Source organism: Bos indicus, chromosome 10 (genome assembly GCF_029378745.1).
Source record: "Bos indicus isolate NIAB-ARS_2022 breed Sahiwal x Tharparkar chromosome 10, NIAB-ARS_B.indTharparkar_mat_pri_1.0, whole genome shotgun sequence".
NCBI lineage: Eukaryota > Metazoa > Chordata > Mammalia > Artiodactyla > Bovidae > Bos > Bos indicus.
In genome coordinates, this window is record NC_091769.1 from 82,467,443 (window position 1) to 82,491,699 (window position 24,257).

General features: G+C 36.5%; 1 protein-coding gene across 5 annotated transcripts in view; it reads left to right on the forward strand.

The window, feature by feature from the left end:
- PCNX1 (pecanex 1) overlaps positions 1-24,257 on the forward strand; it is a 184,648-nt gene that overhangs the window by 127,116 nt on the left and 33,275 nt on the right. For all 5 annotated transcript variants that reach the window (XM_070797789.1, XM_070797791.1, XM_070797790.1 and 2 more), the window contains 9 exons: positions 637-787; positions 2,646-2,787; positions 3,729-3,906; positions 6,333-6,441; positions 7,499-7,628; positions 10,798-10,856; positions 13,025-13,240; positions 19,347-19,600; positions 21,245-21,475. In XM_070797789.1, coding sequence (XP_070653890.1) covers positions 637-787; positions 2,646-2,787; positions 3,729-3,906; positions 6,333-6,441; positions 7,499-7,628; positions 10,798-10,856; positions 13,025-13,240; positions 19,347-19,600; positions 21,245-21,475 — 1,470 coding nt within the window. The remainder of the gene's footprint in view (positions 1-636; positions 788-2,645; positions 2,788-3,728; positions 3,907-6,332; positions 6,442-7,498; positions 7,629-10,797; positions 10,857-13,024; positions 13,241-19,346; positions 19,601-21,244; positions 21,476-24,257) is intronic.

Here is a 24,257-nt window from a genome sequence, read left to right on the forward strand (position 1 = left end):
GGTTGTATTATTTAATTTTAACATTTTTGCTTGTTTTCTTCTTTTCCAATTTGATCCATTAACTCCTGAGTACCTTGCAAACTGAGTGAGATCCTGTGAGTCTTCAGGGGTCAGATGCAGGCCTCTTTAGTTTCTAAATAATTAGTTTGAATATTTGAAGTGATGGTACTTTGTTTTTTTTGTAAATTTAGTCATACACAAGAACTCTCTTCCAAACTACATAAAGACACAACAAAAGAATACTATTTTAAGTTTGGGCCTGCTCTTCAAATTTACAATTATATTTAGCTAATGTCTTTTATCTCTGTTAGTAAAAATTTAATACATTGCTCTGCTAGTCACGTAGAACATTACTAGAGTAGGAAGTGGTACACCTCAGGCCATACTCTAGTTACTTTGGCAGTGTGAGACACCAAAGTAGTTAACACATTTTAAAATATCTGTATTACATGACCAGCCACTAACTTTTATAGCTGTTTTAATCAGAAAATTACATAATATGGAAATGTTAACTGTAGACAAATGTTTAGTTCTCAGATGCTGTAAGTGACTAAAATTGAACTGACAAATTAGAAGTTCTTCTTTGAGTCATTTTCAAAATCACTTGTAATTTTTTCAACTTTATCCTTGCCTTAGCCTGCGCTCAAATATGTGTTGTACGCCCTGGTCGGCTTCGTGGGTTTTGTAACCCATTACGTGCTGCCTCAAGTTAGGAAGCAGCTGCCGTGGCACTGCTTCTCTCACCCTCTGCTCAAGACGGTGGAGTATAATCAGTATGAAGTTCGAAGTAAGTGGTTCATTAACACTTTTCCTTTCAATACTGTGGATTTTTTCTTTTACTTAGTGGACAGGCAGACAGTTAAATAAGTTTCATCAGGTAACACTTTGGTTTGTGTTTCTCAGCTCTTTGTCAGACCTTTTGCAGGATGCTTTCATTTCATTTGAAGTCTAATTGTCAGTGCTAACTTTCCACAGGATAAGACCTTGCTCTTTCCTCCTCTAAATTGTCCATCACAGACCTCTCATTGATGAATCCTTTGGGTATGTCTATGACTTCTCTTTCCAGCCCCACCTTTACCCTCAGTTCTTCCTTGCCATTTGCAGGCAACTCAATCCCCTGTAAGACTTCCATCTGACATATTTTTAACTCAGATCATAAAAGGAATAGGTTTCTGTTTCCACCAATGACACTGTGTCCTACCAGAGAGAGTTTTAAAAGTTGATCAAGAGAAAAGAGGTGGAAAGCACTTGTAATTGCTTTTTCTCATTCAGATAATTTAGGATAGAATATAAAATGACTAAAAAGAAGTAGAAGGCCGGTCCATTCGACAAGTGTTTTACTTGTTGCTGTAAACCTTTACTTTCCATTATAAGTTGTCAGTCTGGTTCATTGGCTCCATAACCTATAATGGCCTCTAATGTACTATACTTCCTCATTTTAGAGAAATAATAAAAGTTAATATCTGTGTCATCATTGTTATATGCCATTGATTAAACAAGCCAGTGTTTAATGAATTAATATGGAGAGTAAATTTCTCAATTGTTCGGAGATAACTTCTGTAAAAAACTCGAAAGTGTTTGAAAGATTTCCATACCAAACTTGACTTTGCAATCTCAAAGCAAATTTCCTGAGCTTTTTAGCAGAATTGCTTAAGTCGTCATGGTACTGTGATCTTGAACATTGTTTTGATCCTGGAGAGATAATTAACCAAACAATAATGTGTAGATTGTGATAAAATGACACAAGACTAAAAGAATCTGTACTGGTCCGTTCTTACTGTAAGGAAAATAACTCATAGTGATGTAAATATTTTTTATGGTTAATTATTGATTGCTTTCATATGTAAATGTTAGCAAGTACATCTGGTTTGTTTTAAAGAACAGTTTTCATTAAAGTTAACCATTGATCTTATGGTTTGTTTTCATCTTAACAACATTTAGTCCAAATTTTTTTCAATTTTGAAAAAACATTTTTCACTTATTAAGAGTGTTAGGCATTAGCAAAGTTGATTTTAACAGCTATAAAGAAAAATACCCATTAGAAAACTTCTTAAAGGCAGTTGACATTATTTTCAGATAGTTGGAGAACCTTATTTCAAGTCTTTCAGTTTATCCTGGACACTTTCCCCAGTGACGTTAAATGTTCAAGTATTGGGAAAATGTTGCTGGTAATGAAAATGACACTTAATGAAGTGTGTGAATCCAAAACATACCATACTTTCAAAGCTCTTCTGATTTATATATTAAAGGTGTATGTGTGAGTGTAAGGATTTTTAAAACAGTTTAATGGATCATTTATTTCTTTTGGGTGAAAGGAACAGTTATCTTCAAAAAGGTTCAATAACCTTTTCTCCAAATGTTATAAGTGTAAATAAGAGAAAGTTATGGTTAAAAACTGAGGTTTCAAGAAGTAAAGCTTAAAATGAAATTCAACTCATCTAGATTTAACATCTGAGTTGGAAAATTGAAATGTGGCTCAGAATTCATAAAATTGACAAATGACTGATGTATTGGATTTTTTGCATTGTTAATAGTAGAGCTGAATTTGAGTAGGAAGATTTTCCTTTCTTATGACATTGACAGACTGTTTTATGCATTAAAATGCATGTATACATGGTCTTCTTAACTTAATATTGCCTTGTTAGATGCAGCTACTGTGATGTGGTTTGAAAAACTTCATGTGTGGCTTCTTTTTGTGGAGAAGAATATCATCTATCCTTTGATTGTTCTCAATGAACTTAGTAGCAGTGCAGAGACAATTGCAAGTCCAAAAAAACTGGATACAGAGTAAGTATGATATTCCTCTTATCTAAGTTTGACTGGTGAGAACTGTCATAGCACTCTCTTCTCTTAGGTTATTGATCAAATATTGAATAATCATTGTCTCTTTGGTGCAAAGTACTGTGTGAAAAATTGAGGTGAAATTCAGTCTTTGAGTTCCCTTTTCTGAACATCTGTTTCTGCTCTAGACATATTACTACTCCAGGCATCTTATTGTCAACCTATATTTTATGAGATGACATTTATTAAATAAGGTTCATTTTACTGTTAGATGGTAAGTTTTGGAGATGATTATTTTTGTATACTATGTGAGTCAGACCATTTAGGTGGTCACTTGCCTATACAGTCATCCTGTAGGCCTACTAGGTACATGTTGTTGGGTAAGCATTAATATGATTTTTTTCCAGCATTGTTTCATGTTCATTTTTATTGGGCTATAGTTACTTTATAATGTTGTGTTAGTTTCTTGCTGTACAGCAAAATGAATCAGTCATACATATACATATATTGACTCTCTTTTAGATTTCCTTCCTATTTAGGTCACAACAGAGCTTTGAGTAGAGTTCCTTGTGCTGCATACTACACCCTCATTAACTACCTATTTTATACATAGTAGTATATATATTTCATTATTAATATGTTTTTATGTGCTAAATGCTATTAATGTTAAAGCAGTAGGAATACTGAGAACCTGGAGAACCAAATGTCAAAATTGCAATATTGTCACTTATTTGTGTGTGTGTGGGGGGGTTTTGTTACTTATTTTTTAAGCATGCTTATTTATATAAAGGATCAGAATCATGACACATTATTAAAAAGGAATGTTTGAAGTTTAAATTTGATATAATATTCTGAGCTTAGTAAATGAAATGGTAATTTTTCTGAAGTTCATAATTATCTAGAGTTTTCAGTTATTAGTTGATTAACATTCTTTCTCTGTACTGTAGATTAGGTGCTTTAATGATCACCATTGCTGGTCTGAAGTTGCTGCGGTCCTCTTTTAGCAGTCCTACCTATCAGTATGTCACAGTCATCTTTACTGTGCTCTTTTTCAAAATCGACTATGAAGCTTTTTCAGAGACCATGCTCTTGGATCTCTTCTTCATGTCTATACTCTTCAACAAGGTAATATCTGAAGAAAACATTCTTGTCTGTAAAAAGTGTCTCCCTAAGCGGTATGCCATTTAGTGAGGATTATGCTTGCATTTCATTTGTTTCATTATCTTTTAAGTAATATCTTTCTTTGGTCAACCAGTTATTTAGAATTAGAATCCCTAAACAATACCAGTCAACTGTGACCCATAGAAGATACATTTCTTGCTATAGGTAGGAAGGTGAAATTAAATATATGGGAAAATTAAAGGAACTCTAATAAGTATATATTTTTGAATACATGGGATCTTCCAAAAGGGAGTGTGATTTTGGAGTTTAGAAATAGACATGGTAACAATTGAACTGAGCTGTGGGCAGAGGAAATAACCTGATGCTGAGTGAAAATGGTAGAGACTGAGAGCAACGAACCCATGTGGGAACGATCAGACACTAGTTTATTTGCAGAATACTCTGAAGTTTACAGAATGCTTCTAAGATTTGTTTTCCACCCATCAGATAGGTGCTTTTAATCCTACAGATGAGATGGTAAAACCTGCATCTTCTGCCTCCAAGAATCTTTTTGCTAAACCGTACTGCCTTTCTGAATGACTTCAGTTGTGCAGACTATTTGAAATTAAATAGAGTTTAGATTTTGTTTTAACACTGACCACATACAAAGGACTTTGACATATATTATCCCATTTGATAGGTAACAGAGAGCTGAAGCGTATGAGCAGCTACAAAACACAATGAAAGCCCAGTTTTAGAAAAGTTAGCCTGGTCACCCACATTTGGGATGAATTGGGGAAGAGAGAACCTAAAGGTATGGAGAACAGCTTAAGAGATTGTGACAGTAATTTAGATTTGATAGAGATCTGGCCTAGCATGGGGACAGTGCAAATGAAAACCATTAATTGAGCAAGGTTTCAGTAGTAGTCAGTTTCTAGATACTGTACTATAGATCATGCTAAATAGCTTCTAAAATATTGCAGTATCATATTTGCTCAATTACTAATTCATTTACATTTGTATCACTTATTTCCTCTTTTAGTGAGCATGTTTAACCAAAGGAGGAAGCCAGAAAGTTAGTTTGAATTAAAAAAGCATGTGATTCCTCACAAACTTAATATTTAGATTGGAAATTGTATTGAATCTTCTTATACTGGTTGGAAAAAAGTGAAAGTTGCAGTAAAGTATAAACTAAACAATCCCTGAAATAGTCACTACACTTAACTCACATTAGTTTGCATTTTCTTAATACTTTCATTTGTGAGGCAGATTATTTTTGAGAGCAGAGCATGTTCCAGAACTATTCTAGATGCTTAGGCTACGTTGGTTAACAAAACAGAGAAAGGGTAAGGAGTTTGCATTTTATATGGCTACTTCATAGAACTTAACAGTCATACTAAGTAGTATTGAATATTTATTTTAAGATACCATTGTAAGATATACCATCAATTTAATAATATTTCAAGAAAACAATTACTCTGAATATGAAAATGGTTTCACCAGCCACTTTCCATGTCCTTTTTCTTTAATATTACAGTCAGATTTGAGTACAGTCTGTATTTAGAGATGGAGGAGTGTTCTGAGTCACTGTTTTTAAGCAGTTGTAAGTTTCTGATAAGTCTTCCCGTCATCCTGATCGCATTAGTGCAGAGGATTGTCAGCACAATTTTGAGTCATGGCAGAGAATGCAGGGGTTCATCTGCATTTTCTGATTGGTTGAGGTTGTGATTTCTTTTTTAACTTAGAAATTAAACAAGTTCATTTGTAAATCAGCTAAATAATTTAAATTTGAGGTGTTTGGTGTCTGAATCATGGCATTGAGTAAGTCAGAACCTCTTGCTTTTGAGATTCTGTGATCTGTTCTAAGAATGGGCTCTTGTGTTGCCTAGCATACAGAGGCAACCTTAGGCAAAGGCAATAATTGTGTTTCAGTGTTGAAGACATATTCAACAGCAAAACAGATCCTAATTTAAATAAGATGGAAATGTACGTTATGTTTCCATTGGCAGTAATAGTTCTGATTATGAACAGATGCCTGATACACATTAATAAAATTCTTAGGCAAATAGGCAGTGACAACTGTATTACATCTTATCCCCTTCCTGGCTGCTTTCAAATTCCTTTTGACATTGCCTTTAAAACATGCTCAGTTCCCAAAGCACCAAAATTTGAGGGAAATGTATTAGAATAAAAATACGTATTTATTGCGTAAGTTTTACAGACATCTATATTTCCTGCCTTTTTTTTTTTGTTTGTAGTTGTAATATAACCAGTAGAGAGCATAGAATAAAAAATAATAATAATCCATAAGTCAGTTAACCGTCTTTACTTAAAAACATGTGTGGTGTTTTGGCAGGGTCATTTCATTTCAAAATCATTTTAGAAGTTTTTCATTTTCTATTTTAAAAGTCTGATAAAAAGCTTTTTGCTGTTTTTTTTTCCTCCTACAGCTTTGGGAACTCCTTTATAAGTTGCAGTTTGTGTATACTTATATTGCCCCATGGCAGATTACTTGGGGTTCTGCTTTCCATGCTTTCGCTCAGCCTTTTGCGGTGCCCCGTATCCTTCTAATAAAAATTTTATAAGAAAGGGCAGTCATATCCTTGATGAGAATGTTGGTTTGTAGGCATAACTTTTCCCAGGCATAGAATATAGGGTACATGCATGCGTGCTAAGTCACTTCAGTCATGTCTGACTCATTGTGACTCTGTGGACTGTAGCCCACCATGCTCCTCCGTCCAAGGGATTCTCTAGGCAAGAACACTGGAGTGGGTTGCCATGCCCTCCTCCAGGGGATCTTCCCTACCCAGGGATCAAATCCATGTCTCTTACGTCTCCTGCATTAACAGGCAGGTTCTTTACCACTAGAGCCACCTGGGAAGCCCAGAATATAGGTTACTGTATGATAAATTATCAGAAACTCATAATCCTTTGAACCCACACCTGTACCGATTTTGATTGTTTACTTTGTATTAATGTTTGTGGTCCACAGATCATCTGAGCATGAGGACAGTATTAAAGTTTAATAATTAAGTGATGCTGATTAAAAATTTTATGTTTAATATATGTGAGTATTAAAATCTACGAATTTTCAATACATATAAAATATGTTTAAAGATACATATAAATGAATGAGGGTTCAAAACATTTTCCATAATGATAGGATTATAATTAAACTTTTATGTTCAAAATTTTCTGTTCTCATCTTAAATGTACATTCTAAGTAAGCATAAAAGTTAATGACCATGTATGTGTTGATATGCACACTTTCTGTATCTTTAAATTTTAGTTTTTATCATCTAGAAGTTTAAAACCAAGCATGGTTTGGGTATATCTACCCAAGTGGTACATGGAATTTTACCAAACACATGTTAGCAAATATTTATTTGGCTCCTTTCACAGCATCATGCTGGGCTGTACATTCCTGGCTATGTCTTTTTACTTCTACCCCTCATACTGCCCACTGTATGAAGGGACACTTTCTTCTGTATTCCTCTGATGAACCTCATCTTTCTAACTGCTGTAACTGTGGTATGTTGATGAGAGAGGTGAATGTGTGCATGTGTGTGTGTAATAACCAGATAAATGTTAAGATCCTTAACCAGTTTTCCCATAGATTCAGCCATGTTGTTTGTTCAGGCTGCCGTGTCAGCCTTCTTTTCTACTCCACTGAACCCCTTTTTGGGAAGTGCAATATTCATCACATCATATGTTCGGCCTGTGAAATTCTGGGAGAGAGACTATAAGTGAGTAAAGACAAATCTTTGAAAGCCAATTTTTATCTTTTTTTTTTTTCTAGGAAAAGCTATTGACAACATTATTGTAAATTTTTCTTGGTTAATCAGTTTTTGTATTGAAATATTTGAAATTTTATGAATACTCTTAAAGTTCCAAAATTGTATAAAATTGGAAGAATCAGTCAATTTTCTTTTTTTTTTCTCCTAAGATTTTAAAACATAGTTCTAGTTACATATATTCATTTTCTGTTTGCTTTTAATGTTATTTCTTAGAATTGTTTCACATTAATCTTACTCTGAAACTTTATGCTACACAATGTTACTTCATTATAGCAGTCATAATTAGTTATCTCGTAGTTTTCTAAGAAAGGTGTTTTTAGAGCTAAACGTTTTCTAGATTATTTGTAGTTTTTCATGAGGACAGACTTTTAAATGACCATCTTTGTACATAAAGTGTTTTCTGCATTGAAGCTTAGTTCCTTAGATGAGATGTTTAATATGATGCCTAGAAACTATCTTCGTATATAATCTTTGCAAATTTTTTTCTTTTTTAATATATGAAAATATCTAAAGGAGAAATACTGAATCATGGAGCTTAAACTTTATAAAGACTTATGATATATATTAATGTATTGATTCAGAAAGAGTTTGTACAAATTTATAACTTAGCTGGCCAGCTCCATGACTGCATTTCTCTCCACACTGTCACACATTGGCACATATAATAGGTGAAAATGGTAATCTTGACTTTTGAACAATGAGCTAGCTTATAGATGTGAAACTTCTTCTCTGGTCTTTTACCTAAAACCACACATAATGTTTCCCTTTTTGGTGAATTTCAGTGTTTATTTATGTCTTTGTTTTCTTTTGGGCCAACTTAACTTTAGTTCAGAATAACTTCCGTGGCAGCAGTTATTAAACTTTTTTGATCTCAGAACCCCTTCACATAAAATCTTAAAATTATTGAAGTCTCCAAAGAGTTCTTGTTGCAGATATTTTATCTACTACACCCCTCAGTGGTGGCTCAGTGGTAAAGAAGCTGCCTGCCCGTGCAGGAGACGAGATGTGGATTCGATCCCTGGGTCAGGAAGATCCCCTGGAGGAGGGCATGGCAGTCCACTCCAGTATTCTTGCCATGGACAGAGGAGCCTGGCAGGCTACATGCTGTCCATGGAGTCGCAAAGAGTCCGACATGATTGAAGCAACTTAGCACACACATACACGCACAGATACTGTACAATGTGCTGCGTGTGCTGTGCTTAGTCAGTCATGTCTGACTCTTTGCAGCCCTTTAGACTGTAGCCAGCCAGTCTCCTCCATCCATGCGATTTTTCAAGCAAGAATACTGCAGTGGATTGCCATTTCCTTCTCCTGAGGATCTTCTTGACCCAGGGATTGAACCCATGTCTTCTGTGTTTCCTGCATTGCAGGCTAAGTCCTTACCCACTGAGCCATCAGGGAAGCCCAGTACAAATCAAAACTCAGAATTTTAAATGTTTATTAATATAAAGATAACAATAAACTCATTACATGTTAATATAAATGACATTTTTCTAATGAAGAATAACTATTACCCATTCCACACCAAAAAAATCAGAAGAATGTCATTGTTTTCTTAGTTTTGTAAGTCTCTTTAATGTCTGGCTTAATAAAAGACAGCTGGATTCTCTTACTTGCTTCTGCATTCAATCTGTTGTTGCAATATGTTGTTCTGGTTCAAGTATGTAGAGTAAATCTGGCCCCATACAGACATATAGTTTGAAAAGAAAGTATTTTAATATCCTTTTTAGATAATTGTGGGTATTCTTCTTTGATCCTTTGACAAATGGTAGTTTCCTAATGATTAGTGGAAATGTGGAATCTAAAACTATATCAGTGAATTTTGGGAACTGTATTACATCAAAAGTCACTGATATGTCTTATAGTGTGAATGGATCTTTTACCCATGCATATGCTTATAACATCTTTATTTATCATTTGGAAAATACTAGTTCAGTAAGTAATGTATTTATTCCAGATTTTGACCTATTTCATTATACAATATTATATATATATATATTTATATCACCACCAATCTCAAAAGTACTGAAGTATTGGGAAGCTATCAAGCACATAGTGGTAAATGAAAGTTTTCTAAAATTCTAATATTTACTTGAAATCTTAAATTTTTATTATTGGCAACAGGTATAATTATCAGTTATTTTCCTTGAAATGTCAGACTCTCTTTCTTCACTTGAGAAATGTCTGTCAGATACTCAAGTCTGAATAGTCGTAGTTTATTCAAGTGAAAATGGTGATCCATGGGGAAAAAAGCTAGTGCAGTCTGCAAGTCACGTAGCTGCTCAAGTGCTTTCTGTTCAGATAGTCATCCTATTTCAGAATGCAGCAGAAATGCTTTATGTGTATCGTGTGTGTATTGTATCACACACGATATTAAAAAGACCTGTACTGAGGGACTGCAGTTTAATAAAATTAATGTTTTTGTTGCTTCATTAAGGACATTTTTAAGGGAAACTGAATTTTTATTTGTTTTTTCTTGTGCATAGGTAGCAGTGAAAAATAGTACAGTTTGGTGCCACTGCCTTGATTCATGTTAAAGCATCAGCAGTCTTATCCACCATTGTTTTTGCACCATCAGCGCAGTTGTCAACACAGTGGGGGAAAAAAAAAGCAAATACCAGTTCAGTACTATTATGAAAATGGTTTTGATTTGGAAAACTCCCTGAAAAGATCTTGAGTCTCATGCTCCAGGTTCTGGGGACCACATTTTGGAAACCACTATTTTAATGAACATTGTCCCATGGACATTAATATTTCCTTTACAAGGAATGTTTCATGCACTGAGTATTTTTAGGAACTGTACAGTATACATTTTTTCAACCTAATCAAAATTTTTTACATTAAAATCATCACTGTATTTCTATACACTGTTCAGTTAAAAATCAGCTAAGAAAAAAATATGTGTTTATATATGATAGAGGTAGAACAGTAAAAAATAAATCCTTACCCTAAAATTGTTCTATTGGAGAACTTTATCAATATGTTACTAAACAGATTTTTCTCATTTTCATAAAGTAATATTTATTGCATCTGTATTATATAGTTTTCTCACTTTTAATTATTAGGCTTCTTTAATATAAAAAAGCATACTAAAGATGTTTTGTTTTGCCCTTTTCAGCACAAAACGAGTGGATCATTCAAATACCAGATTAGCGTCCCAGCTTGATAGAAATCCAGGTAATAGCCCTATTTTTGAGTAAAGAAGCAAGTCTAAGGAATTTGTTATATTTGTACTTCACTGTCAACTTGCTGGGAATCCTCTGTGGCATCCAGAGGTCATTTTTTTATTAACTAAATATCCTTTGCTTTGTTTTACTTCAGCAAAGTACATGTGAACTAGAGTATCTAAAATTTATATACTCATCTTTTATAAAATGCATTTTAAGAATGCTGATAAGCATAAAAACTGCCATTCAAAGGTTTTTCTTACATAGGTTAAAAAAGTAGAGCACGGTGAAAGTAAAACTGCTGAGGGGTATTGAAGAGTATGCAGTCTGAACTTTACTTATTAATATGTTTGCTTCTCTGCCTCCCCAGATGTTTAGATAAGTGTTAATGTAATTTCATTTAGCTTATTGTATACAGAGAGGTCCTCTATAGGAGCCAAATAGCCACTCAAGGTAAGACTTCATTGGGTGAGATTTTGCTGGTCTCATTACATGACTGAGCGACTGAACAGACAGATCATTACCATTATCTAAACTTTGGGCCTATGGGCCTACCTATTACCTATATTCTGGCACAGAAAGAGTGATTCTCATTGTCCCAGCCATAAAAGATTAATGTATCAACTGGAATATCAGTGTATTAATCTACTAAAAGAAATATGGCTCCCCATAGACTGGAATATTTGTTTTCATTGACTCACAGATTACTCAAGTACTCTGCTTGAGAAACTAAATTATAGTAATCAGATTGATTCATAATTATAAAATTGGATTAAGGAGGACTACTTATTTGATATTAATGACTGTTTATCATGTTCTGGTGGGTGAAACAGCTGTCTCAACTCTGATATGTCCTTGGAAGGGGCTTGGAATGTTGCCTTCCTGCGTATCACAGAGACCAATGTCTGGAAGTAATATTCACACTTTCATAATGAGCAGACAGAGCATCAGATATAACTGTTTTATTGAACTTGAGCCTAAGCTTTCCTTTTTATTTTGTTATTTAGTTAAGCTGAGTTTAAAATAAGCATTTAGCTTAGTATATATTGCCATTCTTTAGTTCTATACTTTGGGCACCCATTTATAGATTATTGCTTTGGATGCACTACTTTTGAAGACAGTCATTTATTGGGTGATGTTTTATCATAAATTTTTTTTCTTAAAGGATGACTAATGAATTTTTCTGATTCCTTGTTGCTGTTACTATATATATGGTTTATTTCTGTTAAACTAATATTAGACATCTCAATATACAGTTGTTTTTTGTTTTGTTTTTAAGTGACCAGCTTTTTGTTTTGGACTGTCTTGTTTGTCCAAATCTCATATCACTGATGGGAGGCCATCTATGGGGTCGCACAGAGTCGGACACAACTGAAGCGACTTAGCAGCCTCAGCAGCATATTACTTAACTCCCTTCTTTTACCATTGTTGGGCTTCCCTGAAAGCTCAGTTGGCTAAGAATTCGCCTGCATTGCAGGAGACCTGGGTTCGATCCCTGGATTGGGAAGATCCCCTGGAGAAGGGATCGGCTACCCACTCCAATATTCTTGGGCTTCCCTTGTGGCTCAGCTGATAAAGAATACGCCTGCCATGCGGGAGACCTGGGTTCGATCCCTGGGTTTGGAAGATCCCCTGGAGAAGGGAAAGGCTACCCACTCTAGTACTCTGAGGCCTAGTACTCTGGCCTAGAGAATTCCATGGGTTGCAGAGTTGGACATGACTGAGAAACTTTCATTTTATCAAAATAGTTTGATAAAAGTTAGTTTATCAAAATGAAACTTTTTATCTTGTGGTTTTAAATTGCTTTTATCTTTTTCATTTCTCTTACATGGTTTTAATTATAAAGTTAATTGAGCAATGATAGAAAAGATCATGGTCTGCTAAAGAGGCGGAAATGACCTTAGATCTTATCTAAGATCTTATCTAATCCAATTCTTGCATTTTATGAATGGGAACCAGAGATTTAGAGAGGTTATGTGACTTCTAACTCTGAGAAATTTTCCCATTGTCCTTTGTTTCATTTTTCTGTAGAAAGTCTAAGGATATCTAAATATTGTCCTCCTTGTTAAATATAGATATAACCCTAACTGGAAATTAGTTTTAATACTTTTAATAATCTTATTTGTAGATATAAAGGGGACTTAAAATAATTTAACATTTTTTAATCCCTTCTTATAGGATCAGATGACAACAATCTGAATTCCATCTTTTATGAGCATTTAACCCGATCCCTACAACACAGTCTATGTGGTGACTTGCTCCTAGGACGGTGGGGAAACTATAGTACTGGGGACTGTTTCATTCTCGCCTCTGACTACCTCAATGCGTTAGTCCACCTTATAGAAATTGGAAATGGGCTGGTGACTTTCCAGCTGCGAGGACTTGAATTCAGAGGTAAGGTATTAACCTTTAATTTCTATAACGTACTCCTGTGACATCTAAGTTTTATGTGTTTACATCTCCAATAGAAAGTTATAAGATCTTTAGCCTTTGGAATTGTGGAAGGAGAAAAGCTATTAAAGAGTAATTACTAGTTTTTTTCCAAATTTCACATTCAGAGAAGAACAATTTTTTGCAATATGCTCGGTATGTAAAGGTAGTATCTATAGTGTATAATACACTTGTTTTCCTGGTGATAGTGAATTTCTGTTCTGTGCTTGCCCTCTTGTTTGTCTCTCTGTGATTAGCGCATACATTCATTAGAGGCAGAGATTAGCTGAGTTACTTTCATGTGGTTGCCATGCCATTGTCTGCAACAGTTTTTTTTAATTGAGATGAAGTTCACATAACATCAATTTTAAAGTGAACAAATCAGTGGCATTTAAGTGCATTCATGATATTGCACAACCACCACCTCTGTCTAGTTCCAAAGCATTTTCATCATCCCCAAATAAAAGCTCACATCCATTAAGCAGTGATTCCCTCTTCCCCCGCCAGCCCTCAACAAATTTGTATACTGACAAATGAAGCTATTTTTACACAGAAAATTGTGCATTCAGAAACATATGAGCTTGATGTTATCAACTGCTATAAAGTGAATGTCTTGTAGGCAGAAATGAAAACTTATTTCATAGGAATTGAAGGAGTCCTATTAGTGCACATGTATCCAACCTAGGGAACATTTGGACTGGAAAGTTCTTAGAGAAAGCATTCAAGCAGTGTTTTGATCTTTTCTAAGAAGTACCATAGGTGTTTTTAACTTGAAACAGGAAATAAAGCATTTGTCAAAGCATTTGTCTAAATAGAGGATCAAATCAGACCTGTACCCTATAGCTTTATTTTTGCCATAGTATTGAATCAGAAAGTTTGCACCTTTTTCATGTAATATCTTTGTTAATAAGCAAGTGCTTTTCTAAAGTTACTGCATTCATCAGAAATTAAGATTTTACTTGTGTAACTCTGAGGGTAGTAAATGTTAATGTTTGCTATTTATTTGTAATCCATTCTCTCTCTCTTTTTCAAAATGTCCTATTGTCTTATGATTTGTTCCTGACTGTCCATCAGAAGCTCAGAACCTTAATTCTGTCTCTTCTAGGATCTTAACCCACTGCTGTTCAAATTGAATGCAATTGGTCTCATCCAAAAGTTGGCACCCCCTCACCACTGCAGATACCACTGCTGTAACTTCACTTTCTTCTTAAATTGCTGGCACCTGAAGATTTCACCTTTGCTTTTTTAACTTTTTCTTTAACAAATATTTTCTGGGGAGGCTATTTTATCCAGCATTTCTGTGTGTGTGAATTGGAAAGGAGTCCTTCTTACTGCTCATTCCATCAGATTGGTCAGAAATGCTCCAAATCAAAAATCGATACAAAACTTCACTCTCCCAACCTTACTCTCTGGTACCAAATAGATTCAAATAAAATTTTGGATAAATCTTTTCCATCCAAACTCTCATTAAGAACAACTCAAATCATTTTGGGAATGCAGTACTCGTTAACTTTCTGAAAGTGAAAATGTTAGTCATTCAGTCATGTCCAACTCTTTGCAACCCCCTGAAATATAGCCTGCCAGGTTCCTCTTTCCATCGAATTCTCCAGGCCAAAGTACTGAAGTGAGTAGCCATTCCCTTCTCCAGGGGATCTTCCTGACCCAGGGATCAAACCTAGATCTCCCACATGACAGGCAGATTCTTTACCATCTGAGCCACCAGGGAAGCCCCATGTTATCTTCGGAACTCATGTTAAGTTTCAATAGCAAGAGGCCCCTGTAATTCTTCATTCAGCCATAGTGATTCTTTTTCTTACGGCAAATTCAGTTACGTCCTTTCCATGGTTAAAATTTTCAGTGGTTTTTCACTGGTGAAAGAAATCAAAGAGGACACTAATAGATGGAGAAATATACCATGTTCATGGATTGGAAGAATCAATATAGTGAAAATGAGTATACTACCCAAAGCAATTTATAGATTCAATGGAATCCCTATCAAGCTACCAACAGTATTCTTCACAGAGCTAGAACAAATAATTTCACAATTTGTATGGAAATATAAAAAACCTCAAATAGCCAAAGCGATCTTGAGAAAGAAGAATGGAACTGGAGGAATCAACCTACCTGACTTCAGGCTCTACTACAAAGCCACAGTTATCAAGACAGTATGGTACTGGCACAAAGACCGAAATATAGATCAATGGAACAAAATAGAAAGCCCAGAGATAAATCCACGCACATATGGACACCTTTGACAAAGGAGGCAAGAATATACAATGGATTAAAGACAATCTCTTTAACAAGTGGTGCTGGGAAATCTGGTCAACCACTTGTAAAAGAATGAAACTAGAACACTTTCTAACACCATACACAAAAATAAACTCAAAATGGATTAAAGATCTAAACGTAAGACCAGAAACTATAAAACTCCTAGAGAAGAACGTAGGCAAAACACTCTCTGACATACATCACAGCAGGATCCTCTATGACCCACCTCCCAGAATATTGGAAATAAAAGCAAAAATAAACAAATGGGACCTAATTAACCTTAAAAGCTTCTGCACATCAAAGGAAACTATTAGCAAGGTGAAAAGACAGCCTTCAGAATGGGAGAAAATAATAGCAAATGAAGCAACTGACAAACAACTAATCTCAAAAATATACAAGCAACTCCTACAGCTCAACTCCAGAAAAATAAATGACCCAATCAAAAAATGGGCCAAAGAACTAAATAGACATTTCTCCAAAGAAGACATACAGAGGGCTAACAAACACATGAAAAGATGCTCAACATCACTCATTATCAGAGAAGTGCAAATCAAAACCACCATGAGGTACCATTTCACACCAGTCAGAATGGCTGCGATCCAAAAGTCTACAAATAATAAATGCTGGAGAGGGTGTGGAGAAAAGGGAACCCTCTTACACTGTTGGTGGGAATGCAAACTAGTACAGCCACTATGGAGAACAGTGTGGAGATTCCTTAAAAAACTGGAAATAGAACTGCCTTATGATCCAGCAATCCCACTGCTGGGCATACACAATGAGGAAACCAGAAGAGAAAGAGACACGTGTACCCCAATGTTCATCGCAGCACTGTTTATAATAGCCAGGACATGGAAGCAACCTAGATGTCCATCAGCAGATGAATGGATAAGAAAGCAGTGGTACATATACACAATGGAGTATTACTCAGCCATTAAAAAGAATACATTTGAATCAGTTCTAATGAGGTGGATGAAACTGGAGCCTATATACAGAGTGAAGTAAGCCAGAAGGAAAAACATCAATACAGTATACTAATGCATATATATGGAATTTAGAAAGATGGTAACAATAACCCAGTGTACGAGACAGCAAAAGAGACACTTATGTATAGAACAGTCTTATGGACTCTGTGGGAGAGGGAGAGGGTGGGAAGATTTGGGAGAATGACATTGAAACATGTAAAATATCATGTAAGAAACGAGTTGCCAGTCCAGGTTCGATGCACGATACTGGATGCTTGGGGCTAGTGCACTGGGACGACCCAGAGGGATGGTATGGGGAGGGAGGAGAGAGGAGGGTTCAGGATGTGGAACACATGTATACCTGTGGCGGATTCATTTTGATATTTGGCAAAACTAATACAATTATGTAAAGTTTAAAAAAAAAAAATTTCAGTGGTTTTTTATTGCGTTTAAAGTAGAAATCAAACTCTTTAGCATGTCCTACAGCAGCTGCAAGATCTGTCCTCTTCCAGTTTCTCCAGCTTACTTTATTATCACCCTTCTCATCCACTCTAGCCACACTGGCCTTCCTTCAGTGTCCTAGCTATGCTGAATTCTTTACTAAGACCTTATCACTCTCCTTTTCCCCAGAAACTACCAGCCATCTCCTCTCCTCCCACCAATCTTCCACCTCTAGTTTCTTAATTATCTTTAATAATTAGAATAACTATTAGAATTCTAATTTTATATTTGTTTGTGTTTATTTGTTCTTAGTTTATTTCTTCTGTAGTCCAGGGGTTGGCAGGCTTTTTCTGGAAAGAGCCAAGATAGTTAATAGTGTAGGCCATGCATATTGTAGCCGTGCATATTCTCTGTTGTATGTTCTTTGATTTTTCTGTTAAAAAACCTTTTAAAAATACCAAAACCACTGTTAGCTTGAATTTGGCCCAGGGGTGTATTTTGTAAACCTTTGCTGTAGATTATAAAATTCTCAAGGATAGGAATCCTATCTGCTTCGTTTATCATTGTATATCCAGCACCTCTCATAGCACACCTGACCTGCCTCTTGAGAAACCTGTATGCAGGTCAGGAAGCAACAGTTGGAACTGGACATGGAACAACAGACTGGTTCCAAATAGGAAAAGGAGTATGTCAAGGGTGTATATTGTCACCCTGCTTATTTAACTTATATGTAGAGTACATCATGAGAAACGCTGGACTGGAGGAAACACAAGCTGGAATCAAGATTGCTGGGAGAAATATCAATAACCTCAGATACGCAGATGATACCACCCTTGTGGCAGAAAGTGAAGAAGAACTAAAGAGCCTCTTAATGAAAGTGAAAGAGGACAGTGAAAAAGTTGGCTTAAAGCTCAACATTCAGAAAACGAAGATCATGGCATCCAGTCCCATCACTTCATGGGAAATAGATGGGGAAACAGTGGAAACAGTGACTGACTTTATTTTTGGGGCTCCAAAATCACTGCAGATGATGACTGCAGCCATGAAATTAAAAGACGCTTACTCCTTGGGAGAAAAGTTATGATCAACCTAGACAGCATATTCAAAAGCAGAGACATTACTTTGCCAACAAAGGTCTGTCTAGTCAAGGCTATGGTTTTTCCAGTAGTCATGTATGGATGTGAGAGTTGGACTATAAAGAAAGCTGAGCGCCAAAGAATTGATGCTTTTGAACTTTGGTGTTGGAGAAGGCTCTTGAGTGTCCCTTGGACTGCAAGGAGATCCAACCAGTCCATCCTAAGGGAGATCACTCCTGGGTGTTCATTGGAAGGACTGATGTTGAAGCTGAAACTCCAATACTTTGGCCACCTGATGCGGAGAACTGACTCATTTGAAAAGACCCTGGTTCTCAGAAAGATTGAGGGCAGGAGGAGAAGGGGACAACAGAGGATTAGATGGTTGGATGGCATCACCGACACGATGGACATGGGTTTGGATGGACTCTGGGAGTTGGTGATGGACAGGGAGGCCTGGCTGCGGTTCATGGGGTCACAAAGAGTCGGACACAACTCAGCGACTGAACTGAATTGGAGTGCTAAATGATATAGGTCATTAGCTTGGCCAAGCTTACCTCTTCAGTCTTATCATTCATCATACACCACCACCACCATCACCAAGTGGGGCTAAATTTCATGACATCTTTTTTTCTCAGAGTAGTTTTTCAAATATACATGTTGTATATGTTCTGTTTAAAATAAAAAATGTATTATAACGCCCCACTTATTTTTGTTATATGTAACTTTAATATATCCTGGAGAAGGAAATGGCAACCCACTCCAGTAGGTTACCATTCCTTCTTGCCTGGAAAATCTCATGGACAGAGGAACCTGGTAGGCTACAGTTCATGGGGTCCCAAAGAGTCGGACACAACTGAGTGACTTCACTCACTTCTCAACTTAATATATAGCTTTAAAATTAGCTATAATCACTCTGTAGTCCTTGTATAATGTAAGGAATTTACAGATTAAATGAAAGCAAGACCACAGAACAAAATAAAAATTAACATTAATGTGATGGATGATATTTTGTTGGCATAGATGGCTGTGGCTCTAATTCTTTATTTAACCCGACTTTCTGTTTTTATTTCACAAATTCTTAGACCCAAATGTGCTGGTACACATTCTGATTCTGCAGAAGATGAATGTATACTATGCCTCTCTTCAGGAGTGTGTGGCAGTTTGTTAATGGACAGTCTAAAGCAGATCCAACACGTATTCTCAATTGCTATAAACTAAATGTGTTTTTATTTCAAAGTTTCTCATATCTTTGAAGCATTCTTTTTTCCACTTCATGTTTTACCCATTTGCTATAAGAACTTTCTCTCTTTCTGTCTCTCTAAGGTACTTACTGTCAACAACGGGAAGTGGAGGCCATTACTGAAGGTGTTGAGGAAGATGAAGGATTTTGCTGTTGTGAACCTGGCCATATTCCTCATGTGCTTTCATTTAACGCTGCATTTAGCCAGCGCTGGCTAGCTTGGGAAGTGATAGTCACCAAGTATATTCTGGAGGGTTATAGCATCACTGACAATAGTGCTGCTTCTATGCTTCAAGTCTTTGATCTTCGGAAAGTACTCACCACTTACTATGTCAAGGTAAGGGTATGTGCCTCTTTAGAGCTTCTGGTGTCAGAGGCTCTTCTTTAAAAAAAAAAAAAAAAAAATATATATATATATATATATATATATAGTTTTAACTTGTGTTTTCCTTTTTCATAGCAATAGAAATTTTCTAGTATCCAATACAGTTAGTAAATTATACCTATGAAGATCTTGCCGTTTCTTTCTTCAGTGGAACTTACTACATTTGTTCATTAATATCAATAAAAACTATTATCTGTAGTACATCTCTTGTAGGCACTGAAATAAAGAATACACCCACACATGCATGCATGTATACATACGCCTGTGTATCTCTTAGCTAATTCTTTAAAGGAATATTACATTCCTGTTCTACAAATAAACAAGTTATGGATCAAAAGTTAACGTGGTCACAGTCCTCTAACTAGCAAGTGAAATCATGGATTTAGAACCCAGGTTTGACTGACTCCTTAGCCCTTGCTGTTAACCACTGCTTTCAGAAATCTGAATGAAAGTATTGTATCATTTGGGAGGTCCCCCAAAATACCATCACATTTGACACCAACTGGAATTTCAGGATCTCTGAGACCACAGTCAGGTTCATTAATTTGCTAGAAGAACCCTCAGAACTCAGCAAAGCCATCATCCTCGTGGTTAGAGTGTATTACAGTGGAAGGATACAGAGTACAGTCTGCCCAGGAAAGAAGCACATAGGGCAGAGTCTAGAGACCCTAAGGCGTGAACTTGCAGTTGTCCTCTCCTAGTGGACTTGTGCAGACAATGTTTATTCCTCCCAGAAACAACTGAGGCAATCAATACCTTCAGAGTGTTGCCAGCCAAGGATGCTCACTTGAGCCTCAGTGTGCAGAGTTTTTATTGACACACAACCATTTAGACTTGCTCGACCATCCACATCACCAGCCTTAATCTCCAGATCCTCTAGAGTTCATGGTTCTAAGCCTCCAGGTAAATAAAGACTCTTATGAGACAGGACATTGCAAGGGATTAGAGTTGAACTCCCAGAACCCAAGTGCAAAGGCCAAACCTCTCTTTGAGCAAGGTTAGTTTTTACTGCACAGGTATCCTGTTTTTTGCTAAAAATTTCACAGATACACAACATGGTTATCGCTAGAGGTTTATAGGCAAAGCCAGCATTTTCAAGAGGAAAACATATGCTAAATCTTCATGATTCATGTGTTACTACTTATGTGTACCAACTTATTTGCATTGATTGGTTGGATTGAAGTCTGAATCTTCTGTTTAATATTTGGTTAAACCCAACCTCAGGAAGCTAAAAGAGATTGAATTTACAACATTTTTATTAATAACGTATGTGTGTGTGGCCTTTCCTATCTCTAAATATGTGTTTCTATTGCTTTATTTATTAGTTATATTTTTATAAGTTGACGTAGGATCACAAGATAGCTTAATAGTTCTGTGAGAAATTTCTCAAAATAAATGCACCACAGTAAAGGTTTTTCACCTCTTAAGAGATCATAAATTCAGTAGATTGGAATTGTTTTTAGACTATTTTAAAGTTAGTAAACTAATGTTACTTTGATTCATATTATCAGTATAAACAATTTAATGAGATATTGGTGTTAATTCAGATTGTGATTTAGCCTGAGGTGTTTTTTTTAAAATCTTTTTTCTCATTAGGGTATCATTTATTATGTTACAACCTCTTCTAAACTAGAGGAATGGCTAGCTAATGAGACGATGCAGGAAGGACTGCGTCTGTGTGCAGATCGAAATTATGTTGATGTGGATCCAACATTTAATCCAAACATTGATGAAGACTATGACCATCGACTGGCAGGCATATCCAGGGAGAGTTTCTGTGTGATTTACCTCAGCTGGATAGAGTACTGCTCTTCCCGAAGAGCAAAGGTGGGTGATTTACCTCAGCTGGATAGAGTACTGCTCTTCCTGAAGAGCAAAGGTGGGTGATTTACCTCAGCTGGGTAGAGTACAGCTTTTCCCAAAGAGCAAAGGTGGGTGATTTACCTCAGCTGGATAGAGTACTGCTCTTCCCGAAGAGCAAAGGTGGGTGATTTACCTCAGCTGGATAGAGTACTGCTCTTCCCGAAGAGCAAAGGTGGATGATTTACCTCAGCTGGATAGAGTATAGCTCTTCCCAAAGAGCAAAGGTAGGGGTTTCTTTGTTTCGTTTATAACTCTCTGAGTCTGTTTTGCCAAAGAGGAGAGAATACCTCTATTTGTTATTATGTCAGTTTTTCTAGATTTCCTTCTTTCAAACTATCTGCATAAGAGGACCTGTGTGGTTCATAATGGTTGGGCCAAACCAGCTCTATCAGAGCAGATTAGAAAGAGAAGCCTCCCTCGTTCTCTCACCTGCAATGTCACAGTCTCACTGTCTAAATAGCACTGCCTCTGCCTCTGCATGCACATACATATAGGTTGTAGATCACATGCAGAACCTTCTTAAAGACTGCATTTTGGAGCACCCCCAGCCCCAAGTCCTCAAACACATGTACCAAACTTATGGATAATTTAATATCTTTGTCCCAAATCCAAAGTCCAGACCAGTGTTAATAGAATCTTCTGCAATGATGGGAACATTCTATGTTGTTCCAGTATCATAACTACTAACCCCCCAAATATGGTGGATTATGAGACACTTGAAATGTAGTCAGTATGACTAAGGAAATGAATTTTTAAGTTTTATTTAATTTTAATTGATTTAAATTTAATAACTCATATAGGATAATGACTACCATACTGGACAGTATTCATCTAGATTATTGACTTTAAAATGTTAACATGGATAAAAATGATGTAAGAATGAGTAAAAACACAGGTTCCTGGGCCTTGCCTGGGAGATTCTAATTCTGTGAGTCTAGGCTGGGAACCCAAAATCTGTATCATGCTGGGTGATTGTACTTCAGGTGGTTCCTAATCCACACTTCAGAACAACTTGTCTTATCCTAAAGGAAAGGTGAGTTGTAGACTTCTCCAACTACTGTTTTCCTGCTAGGTCTCATGGCTCTTGTGGCAGTGTTGCTCCTTCTGATTAGACCCCATGAACCATAACCACAGTAGCAAGGCCTGTGATTCCAAAAGCTAACTCCTCGATCACTATTGCTTCCCAAGCAAAAGTCTTGTGTAGTTGAACCATTGTATGCTATGTACAGGATTATTCTGTATCATGGAGCATAGGGAGCTGGTTTGACAACCAGTGCCTTTATTGTGGTCTGGGGTGTACACGCTGATGGACTTTAAGTGTAATACCTTCTTTTACAGCTAGTCAATTAGAGTAAGGCACTCCATCATATCAGCCCATTTCTCTTTGCTTCATCAATAAGAAAGGGAGCATCCTATAATTCCCCTCCGAACAGTGACCTTTGAGCTTTTATATTGGATGCACAGTAGATACTGAGCAGAGTAGCATATTTTTAAATAGAATAAAATAACCTCATAAGAGCTCAGAAAAAGGGTCAGTGGACAATGCCTGGAAATGGAGGACCTCAAAGCTTACCGTCTCTTAACATGCAGTTTGTGTGGTTTTTTTTGTTTTGTTTTTTCCCATAAATGAAATAATACTTAAAATGCTTTGCATGCTACTCTCAAATCCTTGGACTTATTTCTTGGGGCAACAGGAGACAGGGAGTGATTGTATTATTCAAATAGCCTTTCTCTGGCTTAGACTATATTGGTTACTTTTGTTTTGTTTAACTGTGGTCGTCTGGGCTAGGAGCTCATTGTCTTCCCACTCAGAAACAGGCTCCATTCTTTCTAAATTTAAGGAGTACGTAATCTCTTAGAGATTATTGCTGAGGTCATGGATATATAATAGCTCAAGGAAGTCATTCTCTTAATTCCTAATAAGTCATATTCAAAAGGTTTACCTCCAAACTTGGGTATCTCCAGTCTCTTCTGAGAGCTTTCTATCCCTAGGTCATTACGGCTTATAGTCTACTATTGTAGTCCCCTTTAGAAGAAAATTGTCAGGAAAGATAATTCCTTCATGCTCCCGTTTTTTTAAGTTGAACAATGTTATTCCTACCTCCTTAGAACCATGCATTCTGTTTTCTGAGTTATGTCTGGAAGAGCCTCTTCCCAGGGAAGTTAGTTAAAACAGAAAGGTTTGCTGACTCTAGATTGTTGTACCCTCACTTGAATATTAATAAAGTTGCCTTCAGACATTTTCCCCCCATCAGATCAGATCAGATCAGTCACTCAGTCTTGTCCGATTCTCTGCGACCCCATGAATCGCAGCACTCCAGGCCTCCCTGTCCATCACCAACTCCCGGAGTTCACTCAGACTCACGTCCATCGAGTCAGTGATGCCATCCAGCCATCTCATCCTCTGTCATCCCCTTCTCCTCCTGCCCCCAATCCCTCCCAGCATCAGAGTCTTTTCCAGTGAGTCAACTCTTCGCATGAGGTGGCCAAAGTACTGGAGTTTCAGCTTTAGCATCATTCCTTCCAAAGAAATCCCAGGGCTGATCTCTAGCATCAGTTCTTCGGCGCTCAGATAGTTTTCTGAGTTGCATGTTGTACAAAAATAAAAACTCATTCTTTCCACCTTCTCTCATTATATGTATTCTTAGGGGAAATAATCTTTCATACAACAGCTGTACCCGTCTTCTAGAGCTTGAAATAATGTTTTTTGTAAGTGTGGCCCTCGATTTACTCATTAAAACCACCT